The following is a 22369-nucleotide window of genomic DNA, read 5'->3' as shown; positions in this document are numbered from 1 at the left end:
TTAGTTCAATAAACACTTTAAACCTTCCTTTATTAGAGCATCTTCTAATGCTGTATATATTTTAAAGCTTTCTACTTCATTTAAATCTTTTGTTTCTTAGTTGTTTCCTTAGTGATTAAAAGTTCCAGTTGTTCCTTTCAATCTGTAACAGCTGCAAGAACAACTCTTCTGTCCAAACTAGCTCTTGTAAATTCCCGTTGTTAGAGTTGGTGTCTATATTTAACTGGTGGAATTAAATTGCAAAGGCCTCAGGCCGGGCAAAGCACACCGACCTGCCTCTTTACAGCTAGACCTGTGTGCTGTGAGGAGCTAAGGCCTTCAGTGTCCCCCTCCTTACGCAGGTCACTCACAAAATGGATTCCCAGCGGGAACTCACAGAGGAACTGCGGCTTTACCAATCTACTCTTCTTCAGGATGGTCTAAAAGATCTCCTGGATGAGAAAAAATTCATCGACTGCACCCTAAAAGCTGGTGACAAAAGTCTTCCTTGCCACAGACTGATTCTGTCAGCATGTAGTCCTTACTTCCGTGAGTATTTTTTATCTGAAATTGATGAGGAGAAAAAAAAGGAGGTAGTATTAGATAATGTGGATCCTGTTGTGCTGGATTTAATCATCAAGTACCTTTACTCTGCCAGTATTGATCTCAATGATGGAAATGTGCAAGATATTTTTGCATTGGCCAGCCGCTTTCAGATCCCCTCAGTGTTCACTGTCTGCGTTTCTTACCTTCAGAAAAGACTTGCTCCTGGTAACTGTCTAGCCATCCTAAGATTAGGACTTCTTCTTGACTGCCCACGACTTGCCATCTCTGCCCGTGAATTTGTCTCTGACCGCTTTGTACAAATTTGTAAGGAAGAGGACTTTATGCAACTGTCACCACAGGAACTGATCTCAGTCATTTCAAATGATGGCCTAAATGTAGAAAAGGAAGAAGCAGTATTTGAGGCAGTGATGAAATGGGTGCAAACAGACAGAGAAAACAGGGTTAAAAACCTTAGCGAAGTATTTGACTGTATCCGTTTTCGCCTTATGACAGAAAAATATTTTAAAGATCATGTTGAGAAAGATGATATAATTAAAAGCAACCCAGAACTCCAGAAAAAAATCAAAGTTCTCAAAGATGCTTTTGCAGGCAAACTCCCTGAACCTAGCAGAAATGCAGAAAAGGCTGGGTCTGGTGAGTTGAATGGTGATGTTGGGGATGAAGATTTACTTCCTGGTTACCTGAATGACATTCCCAGGCATGGAATGTTTGTCAAAGACCTCATCCTCTTGGTTAATGACACTGCTGCAGTCGCTTACGATCCCACAGAAAATGAGTGCTACCTTACCGCACTGGCAGAGCAGATTCCCAGAAATCATTCCAGCATTGTTACCCGACAAAATCAGGTCTACGTGGTAGGAGGACTATATGTGGACGAAGAAAATAAGGATCAACCTCTACAGTCCTACTTCTTTCAGGTGAGAAAGGCTATTGTTAAATGAATAGAGACATAAGGGAAGAGCTATTACCCTCCAGTTAGCTGATTTGTGAATTATTCAGGCTGCTGTATTTTATTCTACTTGATGGCTGATTCCAGTCTCTTGCACTGTCACTATACTTAGAGTGCTGACAGAAATATTTAGCTCAGTTAATTTAACTGCTTGTTAATATTTAATAAAAGGTTTCGTGAAGAAGGAAGTCCTAATTAATGTGTAAGTGATGATTCAAGATTTTCTTTATACTGATGATTCAAGTTTCCTTGAACTGATTTGAAGTTCTTAGGACAAGCATTTCATCTCTTATTTATGGTTACTACCTAAAATGTAATTTCGTTGCAAAAGAAAAGGATCTGTACATAATTTATACACTTCGGATTGCTCTTCCAGGAAAAACTGTCTAAACAAGTGTCATTAGTTTGAATTGACTAAATATATTTAGAAACTTTTGTGATAATTTTTAATTTATGACAAATGATCACATTTAATTGGATCGAAGTGGTATTTAGGCTTTATTGAAATTTAATCTGTTTTGTGAAACTGCAGAAGTTTCCAAGAAAAATGCTCCTAAACTAACAGACTCTTTGTTGTTTGTTTGAAGGCACTTTGTTTCGTATTACCAACACATTATGAAGGAATCAGCGGTTTAACTTTCATCTTTTATAATGTCAATACCAGGACTTTGTAGTTTACAGCTAGCTCCAAGGAGTTTGTTTAGTTCATAGCTATCTGGGGTTTTATGGGCACTTGAGTTGGAAAAGCCAAAGATAAGTGTAGAATGTCACAGCACAGTCACTGTGTGCAAAGTGAGGGACATACAGTAAATTCACATAGGGTGCATTCAGCTTTTTCTAAACTTGAAAAATGTAATACATGTTGATGATGTTAATTTTCAAAGTTCCATTGAAGAATGTTAAATACAAAATACATAAATAAAGCAGAATCTATAATCATAAGTACCTGAATTCAGGCCAGAAAATTTCCTAAGCCCTAACTTTAAATTCAGGTAGTCAGAAAGGGCAAATTCAATTGAAAAGACAGTAATTATATCTTGGAGGTAAAAACTACATCAAAACACAGATAGACAGATATATAGAAATCATAGATCCGAGGAATACTTATAGAATTATCTGTATTCTCTTATATTTATACTTATATTTAGACTTATACTACCCTTACTTTTATTAACATAGGCTCTCATTTCTGGTTCAAGAAACCTGCCTGATATTCTTTATAGCTACAAAAAGAGTTATGGAGAGTTGAAAGGGTCAACTCCCTGCCATGGTCCATGTCTTGCTCCTTTTAAAAGGCACAAATAATGGAGCAAGATGCCAGGGTAAAAACACCTGACCTGTAAGGGTTATGACTCACAAGAAAATATATGTATGAGAATTTCAGGTTTTATATTTTTTGACTTGGTCACATATATTTAAAATGTATTAAGTTAGGAATATAACCTTGGGTTGTATACTCAATAGATTATAAGGATTTTTTTACCTAGGTAAGAGAGGGGTTTTTTTTCATAACTTTCAACAGTTTATCTTAAAGTAATCTAGGTCCAAACCCTGATTTTAAGGATGTGGAAAATGGAGCCAGAGAGGTTAAACAGCTGGACAGCTCATCTATTAAAAAGCCTGAAAGATGGTCTACTGTAATATGAGGATATAGGTAGTACTGTACAGTGTGGGCAGTAAACCCTCCAGTTTGAGATTAGGATGGTGGTTGTCCCAATTTTCTTAAAAAACTGTGTTTATATACCTTGCATTGATTATCAGTTTTTAAACTGTGTGAGCTTGGGAAATTATTTAATCTTTCTGTGCCTCAGTTTCCTCATCTGTAAAATAGAGATAATAAATGTGCCTATTTTGGAGGACTAAATGAGATTACCTAAGTAAAGCATTTAGTATGAAGCCTAGTATAAAGTCAAAATAACATAAATGTTCATTATTATTGTTAGTATACTAAACACTACTTTCTTGATAAAAGGATTTTTTTCAAAAGTGAAAACATGGGTGATAAAAATCTAAATGTTGAAAATAGTGAACACAAAGGTAACAACGGACATGTGGGGATTAAACTACTCATTTTACCTAGTCTTAATTAGTGCTTTGCTTTAACCAGGATTGCCAGACCAGCTATAGATAGACTTCCAAAGGGACCCCTCCCTGTACCATAGCTTTTAATTCTGCATATATTCTTGGTATCCAATTATTCTTGGGTTTGTTTCCTTTTCTTTTGCTACATACAAGTAGCACTAGAGAGAACAACAAATCTGTGACTGTACTCTCTCCAAAAGCAGTTTCTTGTACCTTGGTGTCCTAAAAGGCTAAGTGGGAAAAATCTTAAAATTACCAATAGTAAGTGCTAAAACTGATGCCAGTCATACCAGAATCACCTGCCCCAGACCAGGGGCACTTGAAAGGCTATCTTCAGCTTGCAGAAGTGGCAGTCACCAAAATGAGCAAAATTATTTCCTAATATAAATTAAAAAGAGAGAGAAAGATATTTTAATTATCTCCCAACAAAGGCTAGGAGGTTATAGCTGTAATACCTGCCTATACCAGAAATAATAAAGTGAAACATAGAGAACCTGTAAAATATTGAAGGAAAGAAAAAAGGTATTGCCGAATGCCCCAGTTGTCTGTGGGCTGAGTGACAGGCGCCAGCTTGGGGAGTGTGTTAAATATAGCATCAAGGGTCACTCACATACTGTGACCTCCCCCTACAAAGACAATCTTTTCTCCGTGTCCTAAAGTATTATAATTCCTTGTTTAAACCAGAACAAGGAAGGCAACATGGGAAGAGAATTTGACAAGAAACCTCACAGTTCTAACCTCTAATGGCTCTATTTTGTTCTCTCCTTTCTTGAAGTCCTGCGGATTTTGGTACTTTTAGCTATTTTGGTAAGTCAAGTAGATTTTCTCATTTTTCTTGGTAACTGAGAGGTAAAATATGATACTTTGGATTGTAGTTTTATTTTACTTTTGAGAGCTTTCACTACCTCAACTCACACAACACATAAAGTGTAATTTTTGGACACCTGTAACTTTTTTTTCTAATCAGCTCCACAATTTCTCATATATTGTTTTTTCCAGCTTGATAACATAGCATCTGAGTGGGTTGGACTTCCACCTCTGCCTTCGGCCAGGTGTCTCTTCGGTCTGGGAGAGGTAGATGACAAAATCTATGTAGTTGCAGGCAAAGACCTTCAAACAGAGGCTTCATTGGATTCAGTATTATGCTATGATCCTGTGTAAGTTGGCATGATTTTCCTGTTTGCTAAGCATTCAGATATATGAATACCTAGAACATACTCTTATTTTTAGAATCTGGAATTTACTGAAAGCATATAAATTCTATCATCTTCTCATTTTAGGGCTGCAAAATGGAATGAAGTTAAAAAACTTCCCATCAAAGTCTACGGCCATAGTGTGACTTCACATAAGGGGACGATATATTGTCTAGGAGGAAAGACAGATGACAAGTAAGTACTCTGAAATCTCCTTATGATTTATATCCAAATGATTTTTTTACTACAAAGATGTCTTTTTCTTTTCTTTTGAATCTACATACTGAAATGGGACCTGGTTCTCACACAAAATATTTTGTAAGTAAAATTTTAAAATAAAAACTTTAAAAGTTATTGGAGGATATTTTAAATGACTCTGAAGGAAAACTATATAAAATTTAAAAGTTGCTAAAGTAAATTTGTAGATGCCCTGCATATTGCTAGGAGTAAGTGTAATACTTCCATACAAGCATTCTTACAGTGGAAAAGTAGCATTTAGGAGCATACTCAAATCCCTTATTTGACTAATTTATAATTATATTTCACTACATTAAAGCCAATGGGCTTTCTTATTCATTTAGCTGTAAGTAGATAAAATTAAGTAGAGCTCTTTAATGTAGTATTTAAAATATAACTCCTAAAACAATAGTGCAGAAAGATGGCAGTATGAGAGGTGAGACAGTGGCTTCATCCTAAAACTGCATATAATATGAAAATATAATTAATACAACTAATCCTGAAAGAGCAACAGGAAAGAGGGCTCTGCCAAACTTTATACACCTGGAGAAAAGAATAAACATCACAGAACAGGGTAATGTACCAAAGCTGTGGCCCAGAGAGACCCAAGCCCTTCCCCCACCCCAGCTCACTGGCTGGAGGAAGAGAAATGGAGCAGGGAGGGAGTGGAAGGCCTGGGACTGCTGAATACCTAACTCCAGAGATCTGCTCTGGGACCACAAACCTACATTTCATGGTGCTTTCATGGTACTCTTGTGATTAGGGGTTGGAAAGCTAAGACAGGCAGAATACCTGGAGATTCCAGGTGCTTGTGGAAAGCAGGGATCCATATCCAGACGCTCTGGGACAAAAGTAAGGTGGGAAGTCTGAGAGACTTCTTAACAACAAGAGAGCTGATAAAGGGGCCAGGATTTCACAGAGCTTACTGCTCAGGAGAAAGGACAGGTAGACAAAACTGTCCGGGTGCACTCTGCCCGGCAGGTTGGGAGCTTTCATGATCTTCAGGCCCTCCAGCTCCATGGCTGCCTACACAGCTCCAAGGCCCCCTGCTGCTGTGATACACAGCCCCCTGCACCTTTCTCCGGGCCAGCCCCACCTGGCTTGGAAACCAGAAAACCCTACCCTGATGTAGGCCAGCCAGAGGGAAGCCCTGTCTACAGCAACTACAAATGCAAAGCACTGAGGCTTATACCTGTGTACTTGGCCCACTGGTTCTGTCAGTGGAGGCAAGCAGGGAAGCAGGAAACAGTTCTTTCCTCCCCCCAGAAACCAATACCACTCCCCTGCAAGTCCTGACATTGCTTCAGAGGCTGAGCAGCTCCAGAGAGTAGAACATCTGGGCACTAGAGAGTGACATATACAAATATGAAACACCAAAAACAACTGGTTCAGTGTAAAATTATGAATATAACACCTGGGAAAGACACAAATGAAATCGACCTCATCAATCTAACTGAAAGGGATTTCAAAATAAAAATAACATGCTCATGGAGGTACAGAAAAATATCCAAGAACTCAGGAATGAATTCTGGTCGGAGATCCAATTGCTGAAGAGCACAATGGAGGGTATTAAAAGCAGGTTGGATACAGTGGAGGAGATGATAAATGAAATAGAAACTAGAGAAGAGGAATACAAAGAAGCGGAGGCACAGAGACAAGAAAAGATTTCTAAGAATGAAAGAGCATTGAGAGAACTGTGTGACCAATCTAAAGTGAACAATATTCGTATTATAGGGGTATCAGAAGAAGAAGAGAGAGAAAAAGGGATAGAAAGTGTCTTTGAGGAGGTAATTGCTAAAAACTTCCCCAATCTGGGGAAGGAGATAGTCTCTCAGGCCATAGAGATCCACAGATCTCCCAACACAAGGGACCCAAAGAGGACAACACCAAGACATATAGTATGTAAAATGGCAAAGATCAAGGATAAGGACAGACTATTAAAAGCAGGCAGAGAGAGAAATAAGATCACATACAAAGGAAAGCCCATCAGGATATCATCAGACTTCTCAGCAGAAACGTTACAGGCCAGAAGGTATGATGTATTTAATGCAATGAAGCAGAAGGGCCTCTAACCAGGAATACTTTATCCAGCAAGGTTATCATTTAAATTTGAAGGAGGGATTAAACAATTTCCAGATAAGCAAAAGCTGACAAAATTTACCTCCCAGGAACTGTTTCTACAGTGTATTTTGGAGGGACTGCTATAGATGGAAGTGTTCCTAAGGTTTAATAGCTGTCACTAGAGATAATAAAACCATGGTAAAGAAAGTAAAACAGTTCATTACTAAGCAAATGCAAAATTAAATCAACTATCCCCAAAGTCAATCAAGGGATAGACAAAAAGTACAGAATATGATACCTACTATAGAAAGAATGGAGGAGGAAGAAAAAGGATGAGAATAAAAAGAACATTTAGATTATGTTTCTAATAGTATATTAAATGAGTTGTTAGATTCTTAGGTAGTAAAGAAGTTAACCTTGAACCTTTGTACCCACAAATCTAAAGACTGCATTGGCAATAAGTACATACCTTTTGATAATCACCTATTTATATGTAAATAGACTGAATGCACCAAGCAAAAGACATAGAGTCACTGAATGGCTGAAAAAATAAGACCCATCAATATGCTGCCTACAAGAGACTCACTTTAAACACAAAGACATACACAGATTAAGAGTGAGGGATGGAAAAAGATATCTCATGCAGGTAATAGGGACAAAAAAATGGAGTTGCAATACTTATATCAGACAAAATAGACTTCAAAACAAAGAAAGTCACAAGAGACAAATAAGGACATTACATAATGATTAAGGGGCCAATCCAACAAGAAGATATAACCATTATAAATATCTAAAAACCCCACATAGGAACACTGACATATGTAAAACAAAACTAACAGAATTAAAAGGGGAAATGGAATGCAATGCATTCATTCTAGGAGATTTCAAAACTCCACTCACTCTGAAGGACAGATCTACCAGGCAAAAAATAAGTAAGGAGACAAGGGCACTAAACAACACATTAGAATAGATGGACCTAACAGACATTTACAGAATTCTACACCCAAAAGAAGCAGAATACACATTCTTCTCAAGTGCACATGGAACATTTTCAAGAACAGATTATATACTAGGCCACAAAAACAGCCTCAGTAAATTCAAAAAGATTGAAATTGTATCAACCACCTTCTCTGACCACAAAGGTATAAAACTAGAAATAAATTACACAAAGAAAATGAAAAATCTCATAAACACATGGAGGCTTCACAACATGCTCCTAAATAACCAATGGATCAATGACCAAATAAAAACAGAGATCAAGCAATATATGGAGACAAATGACAAGAATAAGTCAACACTGCCAAATCTGTGGGATGCAACGAAGGCTGTGCTAAGAGGAAAGTATATTACAATACAGGCCTACATCAGAAAAGAAGAACAATCCCATATGAACACTCTAAACTCAAAATTAACGAAACTAGAGAAAGAATAACAAATGAGGCCAAAGTCAGTAGGAGGGTCACAATAAAGATTAGAGCAGAAATAAATAAAATTGAGAAGAATAAAACAACAGAAAGAATTAATGAAAGCAGAAGCTGATTCCTCGAGAAAATAAACATAATAGATAAACCCCTAGCCAGACTTATCAAGAAAAAAAGAGAGTATACACACATAAACAGAATCAGAAATGGAAAAAGAAAAATCACTATGGACACCACAGAAATACAAAGAATTATTAGAGAATACTATGAAAAATTATATGCCAACAAACTGGATAACCTAGAAGAAATCAACAACTTTCTAGAAAATACAACCTTCCAAGGCTGACCAAGAAAGAAACAGAAAATCTGAACAGACCAATTTACCAGCAACAAAATTGAACTGGTAATCAAGAAACTTCCTAAGAACAAAACCCCTGCAGGACGAGATGGTTTCACTGATGAATTTTATCAAACATTTAGTGAAGACCTATTACCCATTTTCCTTAAAGTTTTCCAAAGAGTAGAGAAAGGGAATACTCCCAAGCTTATTCTATGAGGCCAGCATCACTCTAATACCAAAACAAGGCAGATACCACAAAATAAGAAAATTACAGACCAATATCCCTGATGAACATAGATACAAAAATACTCAATAAAATACTAGCAAACTGAATTCAAAAATACATAAAAAAGATCAACCATCATGTTCAAGTATGATTTATTCCAGGGATGCAAGAATGGTAGAACATTAAAAAATCTATCAACATCATCCACCACATCAACAAAATGAAGGACAAAAACTACATAATCATCTCCATAGATGCTAAAAAAGCATTCGACAAAATTCAACATCCAGTCATGACAAACATCTCTCAACAAAATGGTTATAGGGAGCAAGTACCTCAACATAATAAAGGCCATATATGACAAACCCACAGCCAACATTATACTTAAGAACAAAAAGCTGAAAGTTTTTCCTTTAAGATCAGGAACAAGACAGGGATGCCCACTCTCCACACTTCTATTCAACATAGTTCTGGAGGTCCTAGCCATGGTAATCAGACAATATAAAGAAATCAAAGGCATCCAGATAGGCAAGGAAGAAGCTAAACTGTCCCTGTTTGCAGATGACATGATATTCTACATAAAAAACCCTAAGGAATTCGCTCCAAAACTACTAGAATATCTGAATTCAGCAAAGTTGCAGGACACAAAATTAATACACAGAAATCTGTTGCATTCCTATATACTAACAAGCAGAGAGAGAAATCAAGAAAACAATTCCATTCACAGTTGCCTCAGAAAGAATAAAATACCTAGGAATAAACCTAACCAAGGAAGTGAAAGACCTATACTCTTAAAACTACAAGACACTCATGAAGGAAATTAAAGAAGATACCAATAAATGGTGACACACCCCTTGCTCATGGGTAGGAAGAATTAATATTGTCAAAATGGCCATCCTGTCTAAAGCAATCTACAGATTCAATGAAATTCCTATCAAAATACCAACAGCATTCTTCAATGAACTAGAGCAAATCATTCTAAAATTCATATGGAACCACAAAAGACTCCAAATAGCCAAAGCAATCATGAGAAAGAAGAATAAAGCTGGGGTGATTATGCTCCCCAATTCAAGCTCTACTACAAAGCCACAGTAATCAAGACAATTTGGCACTGGCACAATAGAGCCATAGACCAATGGAACAGACTAGAGAGCCCTGGTATAAACCCAACCATATATGGTCAATTAATATATGATAAAGGAGCCATGGACATACAATGGGGAACTGACAGCCTCTTCAACAACTGGTGTTGGCAAAAATGGACAGCTACATGCAAGAGAATGAAACTGAGTTATTGTTTAACCACAAACACAAAAGTAAACTCAAAATGGATCAAAGATCTGAATGTAAGTTGTGAAACCATAAAACTCTTAGAAGAAAACATAGGCAAAAATCTCCTGAATATAAGCACGAGCTACTTCTTACTGAACACATATCCTTGGGCAAGGGAAACAAAAGCAAAAATAAACACATGGGACTACATCAAACTAAAAAGTTTCTGTTCAGCAAAGGACACCATCAACACAACAAAAAGGCATCCTACAGTATGGGAGAATATATTTGTAAATGACACATCTGACAATGGGTTAGCATCCAAAATACATAAAGAACTCACATGCCTCAACACCCAAAAAGCATATAACCAATTAAAACATGGGCAGAGTATATGAACAGACACATCTCCAAAGAAGAAGTTCAGATGGCCAACAGACAAATGAAAAGATGCCCCACATCACTAATCATCAGGGAAATGCAAATTAAAACTACAATGAGATATCACCTCACACCGGTAAGGATGGCCAGCATTGAAATGACTAAGAACAACAAATGCTGGCAAGGATGTGGAGAAAGGGGCACCCTCCTACACTGCTGGTGGGATTGTAAGCTAGTTCAACTATTGTGGAAAGCAATATGGAGGTTCCTCAAAAATCTAAAAATAGAAATACCATTTGACCTGGGATTCCCACTCCTTGGAATTTACCCAAAGAATATAACTTCTCAGACTCTAACAAACATATGCACCCCTATATTTATTGCAGCATTATTTACAATAGCCAAGAAATGGAAGCAACCTAAGTATGCATCAGTAGATGAATGGATAAAGAAGATGTGGTACCTCTACACAGTGGAATATTATTCAGCCATAAGAAAGAAACAAATCCTACCATTTGCAATAACATGGATGGAGTTGAAGGATATTATGCTCAGTGAAATAAGCCAGGCAGAGAAAGACAAGTGCCAAATGATTTCCCTCATTTGTGGAGTATAACAACGAAGCAAAACTAAAGGAACAAAAGAGCAGCAGACTCAGAGACTCCAAGAAGGGACTAGTGGTTACCAAAGGGAAAGGGTGTGGGAGTGCGAGTCAGGAGAGAGGGAGAAGGGGACTGAGGGGTATTATGTTTAGTACACATGGTGTATGTGGGGTCATGGGCAAAACAGTGTAGCACAGAGAAGGCTAATAGTGACTCTGTGGCATCTTACTACACTGATGAACAGTGACTGCATTGGGGTATGGGTGGGGACTTGATAATCTGGGTGAATGTAGTAACCACATTGTTTTTTTTTCATGTGAAACCTTCATAAGAGTGTATGTCAATTATACCTGAATAAAAAAATTGTTGCTCCAGAAAAATAATATTGCATAAAAATGTCATGGGTTTGTACTTTACATTCATAGGAAAGAATTTAGATGGGTGATTTTGAAATTGAAATGCATGGTGAGTGAAAAGAGGGCAATATTTCATTCATTTACTCCTGGACAGAGGTGATACTCAAAATATTTAACAACAAGTCACAAGCAGGCGCTGATGAGGTAGGATATGTTTACCTGGTATACCTAGTAAGATCCAGTCTCCTGTTGGAGAAACAGGAGGACATGTCACACACCCTGATTTCAAGGCACTTCTCCAAGGATGGGTAAGTAGAAAAAAGATCTTATAACTTGAAGGGACAAGTGAGTTCAGAGTGCTCCAGAAGCCAGTCACTTAAGCCAGTAGCCTGTCCAGTGAAATGAAGGTTTGCAGCTTTAATAGTGAGAATTAAATTCCTGCCCCTGAAAACACTGCCAAATTTGTCTTGTCATCATTTTCCCAGGTTGTCTGATTAACAGAGATGTCCAATCCTGGAAGGGTAGCCAGAATTAAGAGTTATTATAATAGCAAAGCAGGAAAGGAGAATAAAATGTAGAAAGGTACTAGAAGAAAATAACTCTAAATACTGGGGTTAGCAATTAATGTTTATTATTCAATTAAAATGACAAAAAGCACAGAAATGTGATTTAAAAAAGCAATGGGAATCTAAAAAAAAACAACAAATGAACAAACAGAAAGAGACTCAGAGGAAACAAACTGTTGGTTACCAGAATGGGGAGGCATTGGAGGATGGGTGAAATAGGTGAAAGGGAGTAAAAGGTACAAACCTGAAGCCAAAAATAAGTCATGGGGATGTACAGGCAAAGAGAATATATATAGTCAATAATATAGTAATAACATCATATGAGAACAGACGGTCTTACTGTGGGGATCATATCATAACATATAAAAATTTCAAATCACTATGATGTACAGCTGAAACTAATAGGATATGTATGTTATGTCAATTATACTTCAATAAAAAATGACAAGTATTTTTAAAAAGCAATGGGTATTTATATCTATCCATATTCAATGATAACATGTTTTAAATTTTTGATACCCTCCTTAATCCCAGCAATTTCCATCAAATAAATATTCAAAGGCAGGCCATACTATTAACCCACTCAGTGCAAAATCTTATTTGGGGCATTTTTTCCGAGTAAATGGAATGGAAAATCTGTATTAAGCAGTGCTCTGACTTTGGAAGCATAGTGATCCTGCCAAATGATTTAAGTTGTTTCCTTCAAGTAGTATTAGTAACTAGGAAATTGATATATCAGTAAAAAGCATACAGATCTTCTTAGTAAGAATATATTAATACTGAGAATATGATTAACCAAGATAACATTGCTGGACAAATGCCAAAGCTGAGAGCTTTGAAATGTGTCATTATCTATAAGTAAGCACGGAATTGCATTAGTTATCACCACTGGATTTGAAGAACATGATTTTGCATCATGCTCTTTACAAGAAGTTTTAAAGTAATACTTATAGTCAATAATTAGAGGAAATGCTTCTACTCCAGAAATCTGGTCTTTTACAAAACTAAAAAGAAAAATTGTCCTCACAAAAAGTTGAGGTTTTTATTTGCTTTCTGGCTTCACCAAAAATATACAGTTAATCAATTATTATTTGGAATTCTGAACTCCCATCAACAAATTACTGCTAACTTTCAGGAACCATAAAGAATATACTAAGAATAATAAATCAGATGAGTCCAGATTTTTCTGATAGCATTTAGCATTTGTCATAAAACTATTCTCATTACTCACCAGCTCATATGACTAGTTGTCTAAACTATAGTCCGATTTCTTAAAATGCATTGGTATATTAGTGGTAGACTAAAATTAAATGATCCATCATATTACAGTTAAATTTAAATTAGGTATATTCACACCTAATTTTTTTGGTATCATTAATACACACTTACATGAACAACACTGTGTTTACTAGATTCCCCCCATTATATAAAGTCCCCACCACATATCCCATTACAGTTGCTGTCCATCAGCATAGTAAGATGCCATAGAATTACTACTTGTCTTCTCTGTGCTATACTGCCTTCCCTGTGCCCCCCCCATTACATTATGTATGCTAATCGTAATGCCCCTTATTCCCTCTTATCCCTCCCTTCCCACCCATCCTCCTCAGTCCCTTTCTTTTTGGTAACTGTTAGTCCATTCTTGGGTTCTATGAGTCTGCTGCTGTTTTGTTCCTTCAGTTTTTGCTTCGTTCTTATACTACACAGATGAGTGACATTATTTGATACTTGTCTGTCTCTGTCTGGCTTATTTTACTGAGCATAATACCCTCTAGCTCCATCCATTTTGTTGCAAATGGTAGGATTTGTTTTCTTCTTATGGTTGAATAATACTCCATTGTGTATATGCACCACATCTTCTTTATCCATTCATCTACTGATGGACACTTAGGTTATTTCAATTTCTTGGCTATTGTAAATAGTGTTGTGATAAACATAGGGGTACATATGTCTTTTTAAAACAGCACTCCTACATTCTTAGGGTAAATTCCTAAGAGTGGAATTCCTGGGTCAAATGGTATTTCTATTTTTAGTTTTTTGAGGAACTACCATACTGCTTTCCACAAAGGTTGAACTAATTTACATTCCCACTAGCAGTGTAGAAGGGTTCCCCTTTCCCCTCATCCTCGCCAACATTTGTTGTTGTTTGTCTTTTGGATGCTAGCCATCCTAACTGGTGTGAGGTGATATCTCATTGTGGTTTTGATCTGCATTTCTCTGATGATTAGCGATGTGGAGCATCTTTTCCTGTGCCTGTTGGCCATCTGAATATCTTCTTTGGAGAAGTGTTTGTTCAGATCCTCTGCCCATTCTTTAATTGGATTATTTGCTTTTTGTTTCTTCAGGTGCATGAGCTCTTTGTATATTTTGGATGTCAACTCCTTATCGGATCTGTCATTTATGAATATATTCTCCCATACTGTAGGATGCCTTTTTGTTCTATTGATGGTATCCTTTCCTGTACAGAAGCCTTTTTTAAATATATTCTCACTTGTTCATTTTTTATTTTGTTTCCCTTGCCTATGCACATATGTTCAGTAAGAAGTTGCTCATGTTTATATTCATGAGAGTTTTGCCTATGTTTTCTTCTAAGAGTTCTATGGTTTCATGACTTACATCCAGATCTTTGATCCATTTCGAGTTTACTTTTGTGTATGGAATTAGAGAGTAATCCAGTTTTATTCTCTTACATGTAGCTGTCCATTTTTGCCAACACCAGCTATTGAAGAGGCTGTCATTTCCCACTGTACATCCATGGCTCCTTTATCATATATTAATTGATCATATATGCTTGGGTTAGTATCTGGACTCTCTATTCTGTTCCACTGGTCTATGGGTCTATTCTTGTGCCAGTACCAAATTGTCTTGATTATTGTGGCTTTGTAATAGAGCTTGAAGTTGGGAAGCAGGATCCCTCCTGCTTTATAAATGATTTCACTTATCTGTGGAGTATAAGAACAAAGCAAAAACTGAAGGAACAAAACACCAGCAGACTCACAGAACCCATGAATGGACTAACAGTTACCAAAGCGAAAGGGATTGGGGAGGATGGGTGGGAAGGTAGGATAAGGGGGAATAAGGGGCATTATTATTAGCACATATGATCTAGGCCGTGGGGATATGGGGAAGGCAGTATAACACATAGAAGACAAGTAGTGATTCAATAGCATCTTACTACACTGATGGACGGTGACTATAATGGGGTATGTGGTTGGGGACTCGATAATAGGGGGAGTCTAGTAACCATAATGTTCATGCAATTGCACATTAATGATAGCAAAAGAAAAAAGAAAAAGAAGAACACTTTGGAGTGTAAATATTTGTTGAATGGCTAAGTGAATGAAATGCATGACAGAGGAAGACCAACTACATGCCTAACTAGGGCCAAAGCAAAATTATTCCTAAGAAGATGGTGATGGATAACCATTAGACTGAATATACTGTTAGAAAAGTTTTTCAACAAATCATTTATGAGCATATGCAAAAGTTCTGTTTCAGTCTTACAGGACAAAACATTTCTGGTAAGTCATTTCAAAAATTCATTTTTACTAGGGACATTTTATAAGAATAATAGATGGTTAGAAATCATTATTAGACTAGATTTAAAAAATACAAGAATACTTTTTGAGTATTCTGGTCCTCTGCTGTACTACATATTTCACATGAGAAGCAAAGCTAAGTGAAATTCTTTCTTTCAAAAACAGGATTCTTAAGGGAGCACTTTTTATCTTTTATGTTTCCAGAAAGTGTACAAACAGGATGTTTATCTACAATCCCAAAAAGGGAGACTGGAAAGATCTGGCACCAATGAAAACCCCTCGTTCCATGTTTGGAGTAGCAGTCCATAAAGGCAAAATTGTGATTGCAGGAGGTGTCACGGAAGATGGCCTTTCAGCTTCAGTTGAAGCTTTTGACCTCACAACCAATAAGTGAGTTGCTATATCTTACTACAGCATAGGAATCATATACTTAATTTTTAACTTTGGATCAAAATTAAGCTTTCTAATTAGGACCTTGGGAGAAGAGTGCAGAGAGGCAAGAATTAAAGAGAAAATATCTTCATCTGGATTTCTTTTGCTGTTACTGGGTGTTACAACATTTCAATGCATAACTTTTTAATGAATTATGTGTCTTTATTATTTGGAACACATGACCCTCAACAATGCCAGAGTAATAAAGAGCTACCCAATGACTAACTCATTCTAGACTCTTGATACTTCCAACTAATTTGATTGATTTTATCTTTAGTTGTCCTTTTTCACATGGCTGTTAATATTAAAAAGTTCCCTTAAATCCTCTATTTAAAAAAATGAAGTACAAATTATTAAAAGAGAAATTTTCCAACCCTAGTTTCTAAACAAGGATAATATAAGGATAATCATATGACTTCATTGCAAAAGATTTGGGGATGTGATGAGGAAATGATGGAGATCAGTTTAAAAATTTGTGTTAGCATTCAAATGAAATTCAACACAGTAGGCCCTAAAACGGCCAAGCCCCAGTTTATGGCAGAACAATTTGTTAACCACTGCCAAAGGTGCTGAGGAAGTATTGTAGGATTGACATATTGAGGACTTTCTATCTAATCTGGCTATATTTTTCAAATAAAGGAATGTCTACATATTTTGTAGTAGCAAACATTATCATCTAATACTGGATGTCTATGCTACTTGAATTTTTAAATTATAATAGCCTATAATTGTTTAGTAAATGCATTTGGCATTTAAGTTTTACATGAACTATATTTTGAATTATTTTTAGATGGGAAGTAATGACTGAATTTCCCCAAGAAAGAAGTTCCATCAGTTTGGTCAGCCTGGCTGGATCCCTATATGCCATTGGCGGTTTTGCAATGATTCAACTGGAGTCCAAAGAGTTTGCACCCACTGAAGTCAATGACATATGGAAGTAAGTTTTCACTCCAATTTTCTGAATAAAATATTACATCAAGTAACTGATAAAAAATTTTGAAATAGTAAGCCAGACTTTCTCAGCCTGCATTCTTGGTAGTAGACTAAATACTCTTTGAACCTAATTGAACTTTTGTACTTACTTGATCAAGTACTGCTTCTAATTAGCTTTGAACTTGAAAAAGAACTTATCTAAGCCTGTTTCTTAATCAGTAAAATGAGAGGTGGAACTGTTGATCTTTCAAGCTCCCTTCCACCTCTAAAAGTATAATGCTCTAAGCATCCAGTAGAGCAAAAGCTACTTTCAAACCACTTACCTATCAGAGAGTACTTTATTTCTTATGAAAAAAAGAGTTCTGAATAACCATTTAACCCCTTGAGTTTCCCACGAATTAAGTAATCCTATTTTGAATCTAATTTAAATAGTTTTCCAATTTTTAAAAGGTCCTTCAAGTATGACACTTGCAATTGTTACTAAACTGAACTGTTTTACAGTTAGTCTTAAAATGAATGTAGTATTTAAAAAGAATGGGGGAGTGGATTTTACCATAGTTCCTAATGCAGCGAATGTCAGAAGGAGACCAGGGTATATCCAGGAAGTCTTGGGAGCAGACATGTAAGTTGTGTCAGGGTGAGTCATATAGTCAGGACAGGCTGTGCAGTGTGTGGATGCCTGGTCAAAATTAGGACACCGCACATGTCTGCCAAATGCTGCCTGTTGCCTTTAGCCCAGGCGTTGAGCTTGTTGACGTAAGTTTGTAAGAGGTAGATGTCAGTTGCTTGAGGTGAGCCTAAGTTCATACTGCACACTCATCCAGAAACTGCCAAACTTAGGCTTTCCCTCTCAGCTTAAAGGCCAACCCCCACTCCGAAGGCCGGAATGCTTTTACCTGGCCAGTCAGATCATCCAGAACTTAGGTACTCAAAGTATGGTCCGTGGACCAGCAGTATTGGCATCTCCCGGGTGCTTCTTTGAAATGCAGAACCCCGAGCGCACCCCACAGCTACTCAATCAGAATCTTCATTTCAACAGATTTCCAGGTGACCTACCTGCACTAAAGTTATAGGTCCAGCTTTGGAAGAGTGGTCAGTAAAGGTGTACCACTAAGCATGAGAGAGAAAAGTGGCTATTATTGGTTCTGTATCAGAACCAGCCCATGTCTTATTCCCAGCTTATGAACTGGAAGGCTGAAAGGCCAGTAGCTTAAACAAACAATTATTTTGTGTATCAGACATAATTTCCGTATCTTGTAATAGTAAGTAGTTGCATAGAGGGCAAGAAAAAAGTAGTTATAGAAGAAAGTTAACCTCTGTCTTGCCAATGGGTTTCAGCCCCAGACAAGGTCACTATGGATTCAGTGAGACTGAAAAAATGACAGTGGAATGTTTTTGGGGTGAAAGGGTTATACCCAACTTTATTCCCACGGTGGCAGGTCAATCACTAAAATCCCATCCACTCAGAGTAAGTCTGCGTGCAGCAAGCCGGTCTCTGCTCTCCCGCAGCCGTCACCCAGAGCACTGGGTGGAGCTCTTTATATAGAGTCAGTAACAACATACTGCCCACATGTATGTAGTGAGCCAGCTGACCAGGGCCAGACGAGAATCCTGGCCACAGGAGCCCTCACTTTCTCCAGTCTCCTCCCAAAAAAGAAAGAGGAAAAGAAAGAGCCTGGAAATTTCCAGGGAGAAAAAAGGCTAGACTTAGCAAGAGGGTAAAATGGGTAAAGGATGGAAGTAGTGTAAAAAGAAAAAAAAGGGATGAAATGATGGAGGGCTGGAAAGGTTAGGGTGTTTGGAAAACAGGAATAGGTATCTGTGAAGAGGCAGTGATTCTCAACCATGGCTATACCTTAAAATCACCTACGATGTTTTTAAAATGCACCAGTGCTTGGGCCTTAATGCAGACCAATTCGATCTTCTGGAAGTAAGGCCTGGGTATCACTATTTCCTAAAACCTTCCCAGGAGATTCTAATGTGCAGCCAATTGAGAAACGCTGATGTTAAGGGTGGTGCTGTCAGTCAGCTGAGCCCCGCGTGAGCCACTTGGTTCCTGATGGTGGTCAGAAAGCCAAAGCACTTCAGCAATAGAAGCTGTAGGCAGCAAAAGAGGTGCAGCATGTTCTGCTCGAAGTAGCCCTTTTATTGCTGAAAGAGGGATTCTCTGTATCAATTATTTTACAATTAGGGCAGTGGTTCCCAAATTTGCTTGCTCATTGGAATCACCTAGGGAACTTAAGCAAGTATTGATGCCTCGGTCCCACCTCCTTTGATTGTGATTTAGCTGGTCTGATAAGTGGTCTAGGCTTTCAAACTTTCAAAAGATCCTAATGATTCTAATGTGCAGACAAGCTTGGGATGGGGAAAAAAGGGAGGCATATATAACGATCTACTTGACTATGAAAGTTTAAACTTAAGTATTGGTGTTTTCCATTTGGGTAATAAAATCTTAATCAGTAATTCTCAAACTTTGCTGCATATTAGGATCACTTCAAGAACTTAAAAAAATCCTCATGCCCAGGCTGTACTTCATACCAGTCAAACAACTCTCTGGGGGTGAGACCCAGGCATCAATATTTTTAGTATTTCCAGGTGGCTCCAATGTGCAAGTCATGTTTGACAACCAGTCATAGGCAGCACCAAGGTACTTAGATATGCAAATTCTTGGACCTCGCCTCAGACCTACTAAGGCCCAGCGATCTGTGTTCCAGCAGGCCTGCAGGTGACTCTTGGGTATGTGCTGGAGCTGAGTGCCACTGATCTGGAGAAAGGTGGCTGTCCCCTTACCACTTTCTCTACTCACACAGCAGAGATAAAAATAAGAGATGAAAACTATGAGTATTCTACATTCTACAATATAGACCTTCTTACTGTGATGTGTAAAAAAATTTCCATTCTTGTATTTTTTTCTTGAAATCCATCAGCCCATTATTTAGGATTGGTCAAGCTTAAAGTAAAAATGTCACTGCCAAGAGACATGCTTTTAAGCCTCATTTAATGTCGACCTCCTATTGCTTAAATGCAGTTGCTTTTTTATTAGGTGTCTTGCCTCAGGCAAGTTATTGGTGTTTCAGCCCCAGGCAAGTTCACTATGGATTCAATGTGACCAAAGAAATGACAGAAGGTTCTAGGGTGAAAGGGTTATACCCAACTTTATTCCCACAGTGGCAGGTCATTCACTAGAATCCCGTCCACTCAGAGTGAGTCTGCATGCAGCAAGCGGTCTCTGCCTCTAGGCCCCTCAGCCCACACAGCCATCCCAGTCTCTGTCCTTGGCATTGCCACCACTCCAGCCCTTACTCTGCTCTCTTGCAGCCTTGCAGCTGTGTCACCGTGCTGCAAAGAGCACTGGGCGGAGATAGAGTCAATAACAATGTATCGCCCACACGTGTGTAGTGAGCTAGCCAGCCGGGGCCAGGTGAGAATCCTGGCCATAGGAACCTTCACTTTATTCACACTCTTATTAGTGGTAAAATATTTTTTGTCTACATTCTTTACATAAAAATTACTTGGTGTACAGCACCAATTAAATTTGGACCATTGATGAAATTGTCAACACCTATCTCACAGAGGTATCAGCTAATTTTAAAAATTATTTTAAATCTCATTCATTCATCATAGAACCATTTGGAGTATTTCCTGTGTGCCAAGTGTTTATAGCTTCAGAAAGAGGGAAAACACTAAGATGAATAAGAAATATTATTTGCCCTCCAATACCTTTGAGCTTGGTGAGGACATAAACATAGGGAAAAAACTAAAGAATGATAATTGCCATTGGAGATAATGTGAGAAATGAGTAGAATGCAAGGAACTCTGCCTGAGGGAGGCAAGAAAGGTTTCCAGTGAGAAGGCAGTGCTGAGGTTCTCATGCGGAGTGCATGCCAGGCACCGAAGAAGAGAGGCATTTATCTTTCAGAGTTATTCAAGTTGTCTGTGTCTCTATGACCCTGAGTATTCAGAAAGGATGACTACCTTACATAAAGTGCAGTTTAAGAACACACAGGGCAATAAAGAGGAAGGAGGACAGATTCTTAGGGAGTAACCACTAGTGCCCTGCTGGGCAGCAGTGTGTAGGAACAACTGGTACGGTCAGGCGACTAGCAGTCCCTGCTCCTCCCAGTTCTTACTCTTAAGGTGGAATCTGCTGACTTTGACTCACAGACACCCACCATCTATATTGCCCAAAGATGAATGATTAATTGCATAACTGTCTTACTCCTTATGTCTGGATAGTCTTTAATTCCCAGAGAAGGCTTAATCATCTAAGCATCCAGATTAAACATCAAGGCAGTAGTTCAGACATATGCTCATTCACGGAATTCATATTTGGAGAGGAATCCAAGTGTTAGTCTGCCAGTCATATGCATGGTCCTCTGGGTAAGAGCCAGTAGGGTTTTCTTAAAGATCCACATTTGCATATTTAACACAGGGAAACCTATAGAATTATCTACTTAAAAACTGCTTATTGATTACTTTTTTTCTCCATCAGGTATGAAGACGATAAAAAAGAATGGGCTGGGATGTTGAAGGAAATACGTTATGCTTCAGGAGCTAGTTGCCTGGCAACACGTTTAAACCTGTTCAAACTGTCTAAACTATAACCGAGAAGGTAAAAAAACAGAATAGAATAGGAGGTGGTTTGTTTAAAAAATAGGGCTTTAATTTATTCTGTCTTTTAAAAGCCTACACGGAGATTCATGCAGAAATTATTCACTAAAGTATTGTCCAAAAGATTAAAAGTGGTTATCAAAAAGTTATTGAGTCTTCAATATAATGATCAGAGTTTAAAACCATTTTTTAATAAAAATTAAATGTTGGACAGATTATTTCCTTTGTTATCACTCAATTTATTGTAAAGGAGGTTCCTAATATAAATTGTTTACTAATGCTTTCATTTGCATTGTTAGAGTATCTTTACACTCATTTTCTATTAATAATGAAGTTGGAGGATGAAATACATACATCTATGTTATTTTAAATGTTCAAAATATCAAATATCAAAAACCCTTCCCTCGTGCTTTGAGATATGACAAGAATCTTGTGCATTATGTTGAAGAGTGATGTCAAAACAGAACTTTGGAACTGCTATTTAAGGTCTAAAATAAATCAGTCTCATTTGAAGAGGAAAAGTCTCTAAGTAAAAGTGATCAAATTCAAGTAGTCCCTCTTTTTTCTCCATTCTCTTTGTGACACTGGCATATTGTTTGTGATTTAAGTCAAATTTTTATAT

General features: G+C 37.6%; 1 protein-coding gene across 1 annotated transcript; it reads left to right on the top strand.

The window, feature by feature from the left end:
* Positions 1 to 243: 243 nt before the first annotated feature.
* KLHL41 (kelch like family member 41) lies at positions 244 to 21965 on the top strand. The gene is made up of 6 exons (XM_036995047.2): positions 244 to 1463; positions 4577 to 4734; positions 4858 to 4965; positions 15976 to 16161; positions 16994 to 17140; positions 21629 to 21965. Exons 1-6 carry the CDS (start codon positions 354 to 356, stop codon positions 21738 to 21740), a joined length of 1821 nt encoding a protein of 606 aa, XP_036850942.1. The 5' UTR covers positions 244 to 353; the 3' UTR covers positions 21741 to 21965.
* Positions 21966 to 22369: the final 404 nt, after the last annotated feature.

The sequence above is a fragment of the Manis javanica genome, chromosome 12, assembly GCF_040802235.1.
Source record: "Manis javanica isolate MJ-LG chromosome 12, MJ_LKY, whole genome shotgun sequence".
NCBI lineage: Eukaryota > Metazoa > Chordata > Mammalia > Pholidota > Manidae > Manis > Manis javanica.
Note: the sequence above shows the minus strand (reverse complement) of the source record. Positions and strands in the feature narration are given on the sequence as shown.